Genomic DNA, 16,040 nt, shown 5'->3' with positions numbered 1-16,040 from the left:
GTAAGAAAGGAAGAGTCTATGGGGGTAAATTCTTCTCCTCTTGAGCATGTTGCAGGTATGAATCTTTATTAATTCAATATATCAATTTCTCATAGCCTCTAATAATGTCTACTAACTTATTTTATTTACAGGGTTTGGAGAAATACTTGATGATGTTTGCAAGCATGGAATGCATGATATCTATTGGTGTTATGAATTTGAACGTAAGGTACTAACATATGTTGGTATCAAGACCAATAAAAAAGACATGAAGATATCATACATTCATTATTATAGAATAATACTATTTATAGAGGTTTTCTCAATATTACAGCAAGACAAGGATAGCCTTTATTATAGAAGAATACTATATACATGCTTATAAATGTAAGTATTTTTATAACATTTATTTTATTAGATCAATCCAAGTTTCATATATCTCTAAAACTAATATTAACCATTTTATGAATGATTACTATCTTAAATATTATGTTTATTTGACTTGTTTTTTTTTTTTCAGGTTATATTTTACGATGGCGTCTAATGAAGTCATGGTTGTAGATACACCAACATATGAGCAGATATTTTCGCCTCCGCCATCAAACAATCGCAATCCTAATAAGAAATATGGAAGAAAATATCTCATACCATATTGTCGTAGTACACAAAACCAAATTTATTGTGCAAATCAAGCTACTGTAAGACGTTGGGTGAAATATGTGGAAGAAAAGTATAAAGATCTGCAACATAAGCTTGACTTGCAACAAGAGATAAAATATTACATTGAGTCTAAACATCATGAGATTAAGCCACTTGAGTTTCCAAGGGCAGCTTATATTTGGAGAAAAGAAGACATCTACCTATATTTTCTTCGAAATATGCAAACAAATAGAAAATTCAAGAAACAAAAGATGAGACACTTATCAGAGAGCTCCTCTATGGTACACTCTTTTACATGTATTAGAACTTACTTTACTTTTTATACTCCTTACAATTCAATGTCTTTTAGAGAAATCGACTACTTCTATAGTTGGAGAGGATGCTAAAGATGATCAAAAAGTTCAACAGGTTTATTTCAAAAATTTTATTTTCATTTTAGAGTGATGCTTTTTTAAATTATGATTTGGTTTACATGAATGTACTGATATAAATTACACTTTTTTGTTATATTAAAAAAAAACATTGCATCAATCCCAAGCTTTTAACAATGAAGAAAATGAGGGTTTGGATCATAATGCATGTGGCACAATAGAGGTTTGTCAATAAAACTATGATATGCACCTCATTGATCATTACTTTTTGGAATATTTATGTTTTTTATTTGAATACTGAGTTTTCTTTCAAACAAGATGGAGATAGAGGATGTTTATCGTCCAAAACTACCTTCACATACACAAGATGATTCAAAACACACAAAAAATGACGAGAATTTTGATACAGTGAGCATGATATTTGTAATTATTTTTAATAAAAACTTAGCATAATTTTACTAACATTTTTCATTTTCTTTTAAGGATGACATGCTCAAGAATTATAAATCCTTTACCGACCTTCTTGTACATGCTACACAGGTTAGTTATTTTCAATGCTTTGTAAAAATTAAATATTAATATATATCATATTATAATTTAATAATATTATTTTTAAAAAATTATAGATTGAGGAGAACACTATGTTGGCAAATAATGTTATAGTTCTAAATCGAAAAAGCAAGCGAATCCCAAAGGTACTAAGATATTTCTCTTTCTTTTTATCTCTATAGTTTGTATTAAATATTATCTTTGTTTAATCAATTTATTTTTATCTTATAGTGGAGTGAAAAGATGAAAGATAACATGAAGGAAATGAAGAAAAAAGCTTCAAGGGATATAGAGAATCATAATAAATCCAAGGTATTTTGAGTATATCTTAAGATAAACATGGATGTCTTTATTTTGGTAATTTAACCCTTTTATGATGCTTAATAGGGGATTGAAAACTCCAATGTGCAGCTAGCTAGGAGCCATGCTAAGACACTTGATAAATGCCAATTCTGTCAGGTTACATGTGTTTTGTTTATTTAGTATATGTGTGTATTGCTAAAAATGTAAATATAAATTGTTTTTACTAAAATCGTTTTTTTTGGAATTGCAGAGTATGTTGAGTGAGGTGGATGAAGAAACGATCTTGTTAAAATACTTGGATATTGCTACGGTGGATGAGCTATATACATCATTAAAATCCACTTTTAACATCATTAAGAGAGATCCCACTTTCACTACAAATCGTACAGAGCATAATGTGGATGCCATGAGAAAGGCTATAGTACAATGGCTGGTGGTTCAAAAACGAGTTATAATCAAAGATACAATCATTGGAAGTTTAAGCCTAGATGATGTTAATGTAGTAGAATAAGGACAATTTGGATTTCACATGATAGTATGCCACTTTTGTATTGTGGACATTGGCAAAAAAATCTATTATTCACTTTTACTTTATTAAAATCACTTGTAAAATAAAGTATTCTTCCATTATTATTTATATCAAAGATATAAAAATGTCATTCTATGAGATTTTGTTATATCATTATATGCCTCCTATATGCTAAGTTGTATGATAAAGTTACTACATAGATGTTATATGTTATAATTTCTTATATGGTAACTTTTTCGATAAAGTTGCTATATAGATTATTTCTATTTATGAAGTTACTATATAGTAAATTTTTTAGAAAGTTACTGTATAGATAGTTATGATAATCAACTTCCTATATACTAAGCTAACCAAAAAAAACTTTCTATATAGTAAATTAACTAGAAAAATCTTTCTATATTGGAAACTATCTTTCTAGATTGGCAATCTAGTAAAGTTTGAATTTTCCTATATTAGACTCTTTCTAATTATGTGGAAATCTAACGAGAAAATTCTCTTTTTTTTCCTATATAGTAAGTGGTTTAGAGTTTCTTGTGTTAACTCTCGGTGTGTTTGGACTCTTCTCATGGGTATCATTCTCCGCGTCCCTTGCCCTAAAGGTATACTCTTCTTGCTCATTGAGACGTGGTCCTGTTAAGGCGTGGCGACTGTTTACGATCGAGATGTTCCGACGAAGAAGAGTATTGCTACTACAAAAGGGAAAGTTATACGGTTAACAACGAAGTATAAGGCAACTATAATGACGGGAAGAATAGGCCTCTTTTCAGGTTTAAAGGAAAACGAGACCGAGAGAGAAAATGACGGAAGGATAACCGTCGATGATGGATGGAAATGACCCTGGTCCCTGACGGCTAAATGGCAGCATGGAGTCCAGAGAAACGCCTAGCAAGCGCAGAACTGGCGGCGTGATGATGGCATGGAGGGTGCAAGCACGCTTCCCGGCGGCACATTGAAACTCCTCTCTCTCTCTCTCTCTCTCTAGTCTAGCCGCAAGAAGCGGTGGCGGAGATAAAAAGGCAGCAAGGCAGCGGCCCAGAGTTGGCAATGGCGGACGACCACGCTTTTTGTTCTCTGCTTGAGCGAGAACATAACATCTCGTGTTAACTATGATCTTTCATAGCGTGAGGCCATACACGTTTTGTTGGCATGCTGCAAACTGTTTCATCCTTTCAGCTATTCTACATGAGGGCGTTCCTACAGCACTGGAACTGTACCTACCTTTCATTGAACTAGACATTTATATCCCGCGAATATTTCAAAGTATAAAATTATAAGTCGCATCCAATATTGACAACCATACAATCCTGAGAATCTGTTTATAATAAAGGGCAGAAATACCAAGCTTAAGATGAGTCCATGATGGATTCTTAAACTTCCAGCAGTCAACACAATACACACAAACGGTACCATCCTGACATTTAGCAGTGTCCAAGGTTGCACCTAAGGAACAAAAACTGCAAACAAACTAACCAATCACAATGGAAGATTTTGTTCCCTGCATACAACATCAAATCTTTTGTCCTAACACTGCAGATTCAACAAGCTAGTGAGATGATAGATCTACAATATCAAATATTTCGCATGAGAAAGCCTAGTAATAGTGCTGTAAAGTACATAGTAAACCTGATAGGTGTTCCAGAGAGCACATCTCAGTCAACTGCCCGAGTAAAGCCGCAAGAGAAGACAACATAAGCTCTCCTAGAATGCACAGTTATCGAAGAATGTTACTCAACAAAATGAAAGCTGTCTAATGAAATGTCATAAACTGATAATCGCGAAAGCAGATATACTTGTATCAAAACTTCACAAGACTAGGAAGGGTCAATATATCATTATCCAAAACAAAGGGATAGAGAGGTGTCTAAATTTACTCCTACAATTCCGACAATGTACTCTAAAAAAGGGCACAAAACACCTGGCATCACGTAGCCTAATAAGATCGACTATGCATTCAAACCACTAAACGCCTGAGATTGATGGGATTCGTCGGGTTTTACCAATTCTGAAAGGTGCTACACGTCTCAAGAGAATCACAACTTACAAGCTGAGCCCTACGAAAGGACAACGTTGACGTAGAGAAACACCTTGTCCATAGTACAAAACACTTAAGCGGAATACTAGCCAGATAAGAAAATACTGTGAGAGTTTTGCATGGCGGAAAAATGATGCAAACCTGCTACCAATTCTGAAAGGTGCTACACGTCTCAAGAGAATCACAACTTACAAGCTGAGCCCTACGAAAGGACAACGTTGACGTAGAGAAACACCTTGTCCATAGTACAAAACACTTAAGCGGAATACTAGCCAGATAAGAAAATACTGTGAGAGTTTTGCATGGCGGAAAAATGATGCAAACCTGCTACGATTTTCAAATCAAATGTGATAATGGATCTAGGACAAGTGTCACATGACTTACCTAACCCGCTCGCCAACATGAGCGGTACCAAATTATTTCAGAAACATAATCTGTTGTCACTTGAAAATATGTCAGTCATTTGTGAGGTCATCTCGTTTAGATAGCCATCGCACAAGGGATACCTGAGGGCGAAGATAAATATCAGTATGGGCCCCAGACTTTTGCGGACGTGTCGGTTCTCTTCCGGTGATTTGCCGGTTGTTTAATTTTTTATATTTATTTGAATAATTAATTTGGATGATGGAGCTCTGTCATCATCCTCACACGCGGTATGTCCTCTCCCAAGAGCTCCTACTCCACCTGACAAACGAATTATACAAAAAGTTTCGCAAAAAGCGTTCCTGGTTCTTCCATGGTGCTTCTCTCACATTCCCAGTCTGCATGTAAGCTTCTATGGAAGTTTCTCTGAGATGTCTGCAAGTGATGTCAAGTTTTGCTTTATAAGAGTTTCCACAAAATTCCTGGTCTCTTCCTTGGTGTTTCCTTCTGGTACATCCACCAAATACGACTCAACTACGAGTGTTCCTGCCTTTCCTTCAATAAGTTCTGGATGAAGCGTGACAACTGATTTGTAATTCTGGAACCAGTAGACGCATGAGCACAGAGTCAACTCCCCTTCTGTTGATTGTTAGTTTCATCCAACCAATATGGGACTGGAACAAGCTAAGACACTAACCGTCCATAATAGATACAGCGATATATACTCAAGGCTCAAGAGTTTCTTCACTGCTATTGAACACTTCAGCCAATATACAACTTATTTTCAGGCGATGATCACCACAAAGAATTCAGTATTCAAAAATGTGCTGTTCATCATCTCCAAGATCTCGATGCTGGTTGTTGTAGGTAGGCCTGACACAACATACACCTCTCTGACACTACCTTCTCGGATCTCCCCATGAGTCACACAGCTTCGCACAAAGGGCTTGTATCTCTGCGGCTCATCAAAGCGGCGCACAATGGACCAAACCTGATCATAAGACAGAACCAGAGAGATTTCCATTTCAAGAACACAGTCGATTCAACAATTGATCACAAAAGGTAGATATCTTATATGATGCCAAGGCGACTGGTCTTCTAATTCACCAATATGCGGTTTTACAAAATTCACAAGTGTATAACACGATGTCTGGTCTATATATGGCCTGCAAGGCCGAGGAAGCAGGAACGATTTCCGAAAGGCATTTGACTGAATTGATGCCACATCTTTACGTATCAAAAGGTGGGACAAGTATGACAACAGTTTAAAGAAAATGATACAATAAGGAATGCAGGTGTGCAATGCAAGATCAATGAAGTCCTAATATGTTACGTTTCAGGCACAATCCAAACCGAACTTGAAAAAACCTTCAATCAGCGCACTGTAACAAAAAAGGTACACGAAAGCTGTTGGCTCAACTAGATATCTACCGCGGAGATAGAAGCTCGGATCCTTTTGGTGAGAACGGAGCTGGTCTGATGTTCCAGAGTTTCATGCGTGTGGTGTCGTGAGATGGAGTCCGACTGGATTTGCGAGTCTGAGTTTGGCGGGAAAATCATGATCTCACAATGTGGAGCTCAAGGCAATGAAAGGACAGAATCAACAGGCAGCCATGAGCGGCAGAGCAGCCAACGCCAGAAGCCTCCAGGAGAGCATTGTAGATCAAAAGAAATCGGAAATGAAGGCCGGAAGGAAAAAGGATGGAGACGATCGCTTATAAGCGAGTGACATTGCCAGCTGCTCCTTTCATAGCGCCAGGGAAAGGCGAAAAGGCTATGCCGGAAATCTCATTCTTCTTTTTCTTCGCACTTGAAGAGAAGAAAGTTTGAAGGCCTGATATAATTGAGGGAAGATTCGAAAATGGCGAAACCAGAATTGGGTACTTACTACTGCATCATGGCCTGTCCGATTTAGGACAATGCATTCATCGCTGATTACCTGCAATGAAGCTTCTGCCAAAAAAGTCATCCCCGCTCTTGTTTATAACCTTAATCTCCTCACAACGTATGAAGGCCATGAAGAGGGCATTCATATGCCACTGTTTCAAAGGGCTCTCGATGTCTGGTCATATGCAAGGTGGGCTTCACTTTCCTTAAGAGGGTGGGGTTATGTCCAATGTGTCGAAATGATGGGCATAGGTCATCCAAGTGCCCGTCTTTTTTGTCAATGTGTAGAGTATGGGCATAATACCACTTTTTTGTATGTCCCCTATATATGTGGGAAGAATGGCTATAAAATATCAAATCCACTTCACCAAATCTACCAAATGTAAGAAGATTAGGTTTGATGGGATGTGTCACCCTCTTACAATTGAGGAGTCGTTTCAGTATATGTAGGGGGCCAAGCAACCTCCCACTATTAGACATCTACAATGGAAAAGAGATGAATGACAGAGGAAAAGAGATGAATGACAGAACAAAGGAGAGAAGATAGACAAGAGAAGGTGACGATAGATTATTAGATGTAATTGATTGATGTACATAATGGTACTATAAATAGATGTTAGATTGCATGATATGAACAAGGCTCTTGTTAGATTGCATGATATCAAGGGGTGTGTGTGCCTCTTAAGTGCTCAAGGCATGATATGACGGGGCCTCTTAGGTGGACGAGGTGTTCACTTGGACTTACACTTCAACATCCCCCCCAACAACTAAGTGCCGACGAGAGACAATGTTACCTATTGCATTGTAGATCCTATAATTACAAGTGCATAATTTGCTGCTTGTACAGAATGACGATGTGCTTTATTTTTTCTTCAATCAAAGGATGTAAGTGTGGAAAGAAAAGGATTATAGTCGTATAGCTTTAACAAGACTAGCTCTAAGTCTCGACAATCATTCCAAATCAATAAGAAAGTGATGGATAAATGAGGACGATGCTTGATTGAATCTTTTCATCTTGAATCATTTCCTAGAATTTGCAGCACCCATATTGTTTTCCAACTTGCACTTGAAATATGCATGTTGAGGTCAATGTAGTCATCCTTCGCTTAAGAAAAAGCACTCCAGAGGTCCAAAGGGAGTAATGGTGATGAGACACCATCCATTACCATTGCATGTTGAATTTCTACTATCCACAATCAAGAAAGACTGGATCTAGAAGAGAATATGATTGCTTACGAGGGCTGAAGAGATCCTCACCTTAAGACTTGAGACAAAGAGAGAGAGCTTTTTTTTCAATCCACTCTTTCTACTTTTTCTTCTCGTTTCTCTTTTACATAGATTGACTTTGAAATAGGAAACTTGTGTTTGTGCTCTTCATCAAGTTCTCGTACATTAGTAACATGAGAACAAAAGCCATCTACTTTGCTTTGCAATTTATGACTACATTTTGTTGCACCATCAAAAAAAGGAACCAATGTTCAAATAATCAACATGCAATTGGAAAAGAGCATCAAGAAGCTTGGTATCTAAGATGGCAATAGGGAACTTGGCATTTGGAAAAACAATTTCATCAAGAAAAGTGTGACTAGCATCAAGGTTGATTGGATGGTCTACAGATAAAGCTTGCATAGTGTACATGCAAAACCTCCTTGACTTCTTTGTATGCCCAGATAATTCACTATATGTATACCCTCTATATCACATGCATTTAAGGCCTATTTATAAATATATTCAGCTATGATTTTTTCCTTAATAAAGCATAATCATTTTTTCTTAAATCTATAAGTAATAGGGAAAGATATGATTTTTTCCTTAATAAAACATAATATATAAGAAAGGATCATTTTTTCCTTAATAAAACATAATCCTTTTTTCTTAAATCTATAAGAAAGGATACTAAGATGCTATGATATTATGTGCTAGGCACTGAGTACTAGGTACTAAATACTAGTGTTCTATGATACTATATGCTAGGTACTAGGTACTCGGTACTAGGTACTATATGCTAGGTACTATGTAACCGTGGTCATAGTCGTGGTCATGGTCGTGGTCGTGGTCATGGTCATGGTCGTAGTCCTAGTCATAGAAAAAGAGAGAGATGGAAGGAGAGGATAACAATCTAAGAAAAAAAATAATGATAACAAAATCAAATTGTTTGTTGTAACGTAGACAAAATGGAAAACGAAGAAGGTCCTGCTGTTCAAGATCGCGAGGCGTATCTTAATCAGCGTGTCCCATGTCCTTGCTCTCAATGCAAGTTGACAATTAGACGAAAATACCGATTGTCTATAGAATACGTACGACAATTTGGCGAGTTTCAATTTGAGATCATTGATCAGGCGATTGCAGATTTTTAGCAAACGGTAAGAAAAGTTAATATCAATCACGCATTGTACTCGCAAGCTAATTGAATACCATATACAATAAGATTGGGTTTCGCTGGCAAATTTTCTATCCAAGGAGGTGATGTCTCATCCCAAGGAGGAGGAGTGCACCCTTTGTGGCCAATTAGAAGAGTACGTGGATGTGCGATGGATGGAGTGCAGGAGCCATTCCACCACTTGCAAGGCCAATCTATATCGTCAATGCCAGAGGAGACATGCAACCTTCGAGAACTACCTACAATCTTGGAGCCTGAGATGGAGGCAATGATCGATGCATTGATTCCCATGGATGTCGAGACTTCTGATCCGCTTAGAGAGGAAGCATCCATACCATTATATGATGGGTGCCAAGTATCTCGCCTGAAGACACTACTTGCACTCTTAAGTGTGTAAGCAAAATACGGGTGGAGCGATACGAGTGTGACCGAGTTGTTCAGATACCTTGTATATATGCTTCATTGATTTTTTTTCGGTACTATTATTACAAACATTTGTGCTTTTTCAAGGTATTTATGATTTTTTTCAGGTTATTAAAATATCATATATTACCACCTGTAAATACCTAGTAGAGTCTCGTGATGATGCACAACATGTTTTACGAAAGCTTGGCATGGACTACAATAACATCCATGCATGTATCAATGATTGCATACTATTTCGAGGAGAATATGAGACTATGGAGACATGTCCAAAGTGTGGTGCTCACAGGTATCAACAGGACTTGCAAGGGCAAACCATCTCTCAAAAAGTTCTCAAACACTTTTCGCTTATCCCCCACATAAACCACATGTTTCATACGTCCGGCATGGCGAGCTTGAAAATGTGGCATGCGCAGAATAGGTCCATGGATGGAGTTCAACGAATATTAGCGGATTCATGCGCATGGAGCCACATTGACTCTACCTTCCCAGGCTTTGTCCGAGAGCCAAGGAATCTTCGGCTCGGTCTTGCAATGGATGGCGGGAACCCATTCGGTCTGCGCTCAACTTCTTACAGTGTGTGGCCTATTTCCTTGTCAACTACAATATCCCTCCATGGCTTTCTACGAAGAAAGGACATCTCATCCTTAGCTTACTAATCCCTGGCCTACAAAGTAAAAAATATGGACGTGTATCTTCGTCCATTAGTCAATGAGCTTAAGATTTTGTGGGAGGAGGGGGTCACCATGCAAGATATGACCAGGCACAATAGTCGGCCCAATATTCGAGCCATTCTCATGTGGACGATGCATGATTTTCTGGGATTCGGAGAGTGCTCAGGTGAACAGGCCTCCATTCTCATTGGTAATATCTATATTTTATCTCGTTCAAGCAAGTATTCAATGGGTCGTGGTGTTGGAACATGTCTCATTACCTCAGGTTATCATGCATGTCCATTGTGCAGGCCACATTTAGACTCCCAAAGGTTACGAACCATAAAGAAGATGGTATATCAAGGACACGTTGCTTTCTTGCCAGAGGATCATAAACTCAGGGAAGGTTTCCTTGCATGACCTCCAACACGTATAAACGCCGCAAGCTGGTACAAGCTGAAAATGGTTCATGCGGAATTACATCCAAACGGAATGCGACGGTTCTCAGTTTTCTACGAGTTTCCATATTGGACCCACTTACAGCTCAACCACTTGTTGGATCCAATGCATATTTTTAAAAATGTGAGCAGCTTACTATGGGATCACATCACAGGAAAGAGAGACTATAGAGGCATGAACGGATTTGAAGGAGGTAGGTAAGAAGGAGACACTTTGGCCACAGTTGAGTGCTGATGGTCACATGTAGCTTCCTCGCGCTCCTTGGGTTTTATCCACTAAAGAAGAGCGCATTGTGAAGCAAGTAGTCAAGTCTATCCGCACTCCAATGGGTATGATGCGTTTACTCAGGTCCGCATTTTCTAAAGATGACCAATTATCATGGCTAAAATCCCATGACTGGCATAAGATATGTCAGGTTTGTACTACGAATGGATTGTAATTAGCGTGCGCATTTTGCTATTTGGAGTGTAGCCATTATTCATAATGCTTTCTCATTTGTGGCAGTTTGTACTACCGATTGCGATCGCAGGATGTCTTATTCTAGAAATACATGGGGCCATTTACAGGTTATCGACTTTGGTGCAATGGATCTCACAGAAGGAGATTAAGATGTCCTCTATTGAATCCGCGAGGCGGGGAGCAGTGGAGATGGTCTGTCTCTTTGAGAAATACCTGCCCATCAGCATGCTCACGATACAAATCCACCTTCTTGTGTATCTTATAGATGAAGTGGAGATTGCTAGACCTATCCATACGTGATGGATGTTCTTCTTGGAGCACTTCATGAAAACCCTGAACGGCTTTATGCGACAAAGAGCTCGGCTAGAAGATAGCATGGCTGAAGGTTGGTTGGTGTCTGAGACGCTAGTGCATATTTCACAATGGCTACCAACGGTGGATCTAGACAACGAAATGCTATGGTCGCTGAAGGACAATGATAGACTGACTGGAGATGTGGTGGTTGAAAATGGGGTAGAAAAAAGAATGGATGCCTCAATGGAGGAGAAGGCGAATCACTTTTGTATGTTGCACCATGCCTCTATGGAGACGTGGCTCGCCAAGTACCAAGATCGTTAGGCAAGATTAAGAGGAAGCGCTAGCTGAATTCCGACGTAGTACGCATCATCGACCGATTCGATATCCCGAAGGCATGGAGGAGATACCGCGGTTCATGTCAACGCGATGGTTGCATGGAGCTTTGACCGCAACGTCTTGCGAAGGGACAGAGGTCTCAATGGAGGAGTGGGAATTCTCGAGGGGATGTAGTCCAAAGGTGATGAGGGGTTTAGAATTTTTTGTATCTAAATTTTATATGTGATATCTAATTTGAGTGTTTCAATGTACAGTTCAAAATATATAGTGCAGTGTGGTCACGCGGATGACATTTTCTCATGGATCATATTGACAAAATGCGCTCCACAATGGACTGTGGTTCAAGCAAGAGAGCCGGTGACGAGCAATGGATTCAAACAAGGTTATGGATGAGATGGAGTATTTTGGAAACTTGCAAAGTATTGTTACGGTGTATTACCATAGCTTCTCCATGATACTATTCGATGTGCAGTGGTTCAAAGTGGTACTTGGAGGAGTTAGAGCAACAGTTCGACGAGGTCCATCTGGATTTCTCGAAATAGATTCCGAAAAAAAATGGACAGATTTGCGTGACACCTTTGTGTTGCCGGCCCATTGTGAACATGTGCATGGACTCATTTATTTGCTAATTGTATTACGACATGGTTTATGTCACAATGATTTGAACTCTCTTGTACGTGTTTGTGAACATGCAATTTTCTATTCAGACCCCCGACAACCTTGATGGTGGTATGTTATACCTTCAACTCCCCGAAGTGCAAGAGTATATGATCAAAGCGATATTCCGAACATAGATGAAGATAATATGCAAATAGAGGGGTCGATATTGCAAGGGGTTGAGGCCGTCGAAAGCTTGGAGCCAGCATCGGCTAACAATGATAGAAATACAGGAGTCCAAGAATTTTTTGAGAACGAGGTGGACTCATCCTTTTGTGGTGACATGTCTACCTACCTTCCAGTATATGTGGAGTTGTGTCAAGAGATTGACATGGGACCATAGGATACTTCATACTTGGAGCATCCACTTACTCAATTCATTGACCAATCGCTTATAAGGGTATATAAGATATGCATTTTAAGTGAGATTTTTTTAAAAAGGATTTATACTACTATGCTTTGTATGATTTAAATTTATTATTCTAACATCATTTTTTGTCTGTACAGGTGACATTTTCAGGATGAGTCGAGAAATGAGCGATGAGGAGTTACAGGATATCTTCACACGCATGTCTCCAGCCCAGATCACGAGATTCAGAGATATGGCAGACCAGGACCTGTCTCGGTCTTCATCAGGGCGCTCTAGTAGATCTGCTTCAGCGCCATCAGATGCTCTGGCTTCGAGCAGACGATCTCAACACTCACGACTTGGATGAGAGGGAGGGAGTGCTTCAGGGTCAGGGGGATGTTGCAGAGATACAGAGGCAGTGAGCCCGTGGTCGACACGGGATACAGGTGCGACTCCTTGCTCTCGTGGCCCTTCTAGGGAGTGTAGCTCAGCAGGCTCAGGTGGAGGCTGTGGAGGAACGGACGCGGTGTCTCCTTCTCATCGTTCAGCTGGAGTTGTATCATCTCAAGGATTTGTCACACCTGTGGGGACGTCTACTCCAGTTACTCCGACTTTTACTCAGCCGTCAGGTGGCACCCCTATGGATGCCACTCCGAGATATATTACCCTGATCGGTACAGCGGATGCACAGGGGTCTCCTGGATATGCCCAGGAGCATGGACACGGATGGAAGAGAACCCATCTTAGGCAGACTCCAGGGGTTTATGGATATCTAGTCGATGGTAGGTCAAGAGCCATCATCATGAATGATGAGGAGAGGAGGGTGATGGCTCGCATGAGAGAGTTGTGCTAACAAGTTTTTCGGCACAACATCTTAGATCATTGGAAGAACATACCTGAGGGGAGCAAGGACTACATAGTAGCATCCTTACACGAGAAGTTTTCGGTTCCAGCCTCAGTAGATAGATTCTCTATAGGCTGGATGATGGATTGCATGCGTGCATATATGTCACACAAATGATTGGACTTACGCAATGCAATCAAGAGTGGGGCTGCAAAGCCCGAGTGGTTAGATGCAAACAACTGGCACCGACTGAGGGAGGAGGCTACAGATACTCTAGGACGTTGGAGTCAACAATGCGAGGCGGCGAGGGCACAACTCGAGGCCGGAGTGGTCCATTATCTTGGGACTGGCGAGCCACAGGATATATTTGGAGGACTTTGTAAGTTTTTCTTTTGTTTTGCTTGTTTGTTTTTTTGCAATATCCTTTGTACTGACAATCATGTTTCTAACAGTTAGCATTTTGTTTTCTTTGTAGCACTCCATTACAAATCACGATCCGACTGGCCTTGAGACTTGATATGCAGAGAGGCACGGTCTCACTTCATTGATAAACCGATTGTATAGACGCAGCGGCCCTGTAAGTCACTCATCTTTCTTGTCTGTAGTTGCATTATTGTGACAAGCTTTCAAAGGGCAAGGATATGTAGCTCGCCCTTGTATCCCTAGAGCTCACACACCTTTATTTTTGAGTCGCGTGATCTATGTAGACATTTTCTATGTATTAGTGATATCTTGTCATGATTGTACCAATCACTTATTATGCGATCATGTACTTATTTCATATATCAGTGTTATGATTTCAGTATGCACTGTTTTTGTTTGCAAGCACATTGTACACAGTGCAGAAACTATTTTGTATGGCTCTAATAAAGCACAGAGTGCTGCCCTGCCGCAAAATTTTTTTTTCCCTGTTACCATCGCTTTTAGCGTTGCAAATTTTACTGCTCACGTCGTTATTGGTGTCGTTATTTATGTCGCAAACCGTCGCTATCAGCGTCGGTATTGGCGTCACTATCAGTGTCACATACCGACGCCAATATCGACATTGATAGCGATGGTGATACCGACTATTCTATGGCGTCGCCAATAACGACGCTTTTTGCGATGACGGGGAAAAATTTTGTTATTTGCATTTTTGTCTCTTTTAACGTCGGTATAAGGCCTATATCTTGTAGTGTATCTTCATTGGAGAAGGTTTGCATCCATAGGGGCCACATAGATGACTGAACACTAGGACTTCTTCTACTTCAAAAATCGACTTAGCTCCAGAAGGTAAGATGTACCTCTTTTAGCCTTGTTGAAATCCTATCACAATCATAAATATGGTTAACTATAAATTTCTTGCAGCCATCTTCGTCAAGCTCCTCATTCTTTTCATTGACTTCACATCCCTTGATTGCTTGATAGGTACATCATTAAGAAATGGAAGAGTAAGCTGTGGAATAAAGTCCCTTAAAACTTTGTGCATGGCATTCATTATATGGGCTACGGAGTCTGTTGTACCCTTTGGTAGAGTGCACATGCAGACCAATCCAAGAGGTGTCTTCATTGTGATAATGTCTCCGCTTTTGAATGAAAGCTGAAATTGGTAATATCCTGAATATAGGTTGCCCATAGAATAAATTTCTCTACCTACAAAAGCTTCAGAAAACTTATCAACAATTGGACCGGAACCAACATTTTGGATTGTGACACGATTAATAGGTTGTAGATCTTGAATGAATCGTAAAGATTCATTTTTCTTGGGCATGGTAAACCATCGGTTTGAGTAGGGCGCTGAAGAAGATTCTAAAATCTTCATTTTGATCTTTTCATTTAGAAGTTCTTGTAATTTGGGCAAATGCGCCCTTGGAACAGGAATAGGCTTAAGGTTCCAAGGCACATGTGGGACCATAAAAATGACTATAGGAGTCACAATATTTGGATCCACACAGCCTATTTCACTTGATTGAAATGCAAAAGCTTTTCCATGTTTCATTAGTATTTGCATAAAAGAGTGTTTTTGAGCCAATGAAAGGAAATAATTTTCACCTATTTTGAGCTCTTTTATACTTTCAGATGTGAACTTATAACCATTGTTGGAAGGATCACCAAGACTTGACTGATTTGTTGTCCTATCAGTGAGCCCTTCACTTTCAAAGGCAGTGGGATTGCCACACATTTGACTTTCTTATCCACCGTCTCGTATTTTGTCTCCAGTTGTACTTCAACCTTGTTGAGTAAACCAATGTCTTCCTGCTCAACAAATTCTTGAATTGTTAAAAATCCAATGTACATACTTCTATGGACTAATTTTCTGCCTGATTTTCTACATAATTAGCAGCTGCATATATTTCAGCCAATGTATCAATAGTAATCAGTCAAAAAAAAAAGCTCGAAATATCTTCATTTTCAGTCATCATGTCATAAGTTTTCAACTCCCTTTTTACATGACATAAATATTTTCTTTCAGCCTTAGTCATCGCCGAAAGAGACTTATAACAGCCCATACTATTGGTTGTACATACATA

The 16,040-nt window shown here is 39.4% G+C and overlaps 1 protein-coding gene across 1 annotated transcript; it reads right to left on the bottom strand.

Annotated features, from left to right (window-relative positions):
- Positions 1–4,792: 4,792 nt before the first annotated feature.
- On the bottom strand, positions 4,793–6,407 carry LOC148014844 (abscisic acid receptor PYL10-like). Its single transcript, XM_087665369.1, has 3 exons — positions 6,218–6,407; positions 5,484–5,777; positions 4,793–5,384 (listed from the first exon to the last, which is right to left on the bottom strand). Exons 1-2 carry the CDS (start codon positions 6,344–6,346, stop codon positions 5,571–5,573), a joined length of 336 nt encoding a protein of 111 aa, XP_087521495.1. The 5' UTR covers positions 6,347–6,407; the 3' UTR covers positions 4,793–5,384; positions 5,484–5,570.
- Positions 6,408–16,040: the final 9,633 nt, after the last annotated feature.

This window comes from Lygodium microphyllum, chromosome 24, assembly GCF_053477565.2.
Source record: "Lygodium microphyllum isolate KBCC chromosome 24, Lygodium_microphyllum_v1.1.10, whole genome shotgun sequence".
Classification (NCBI taxonomy): domain Eukaryota; kingdom Viridiplantae; phylum Streptophyta; class Polypodiopsida; order Schizaeales; family Lygodiaceae; genus Lygodium; species Lygodium microphyllum.
The sequence above is the reverse complement of the archived record's forward strand: the minus strand, read 5'-3'. Positions and strand labels throughout refer to the sequence as shown.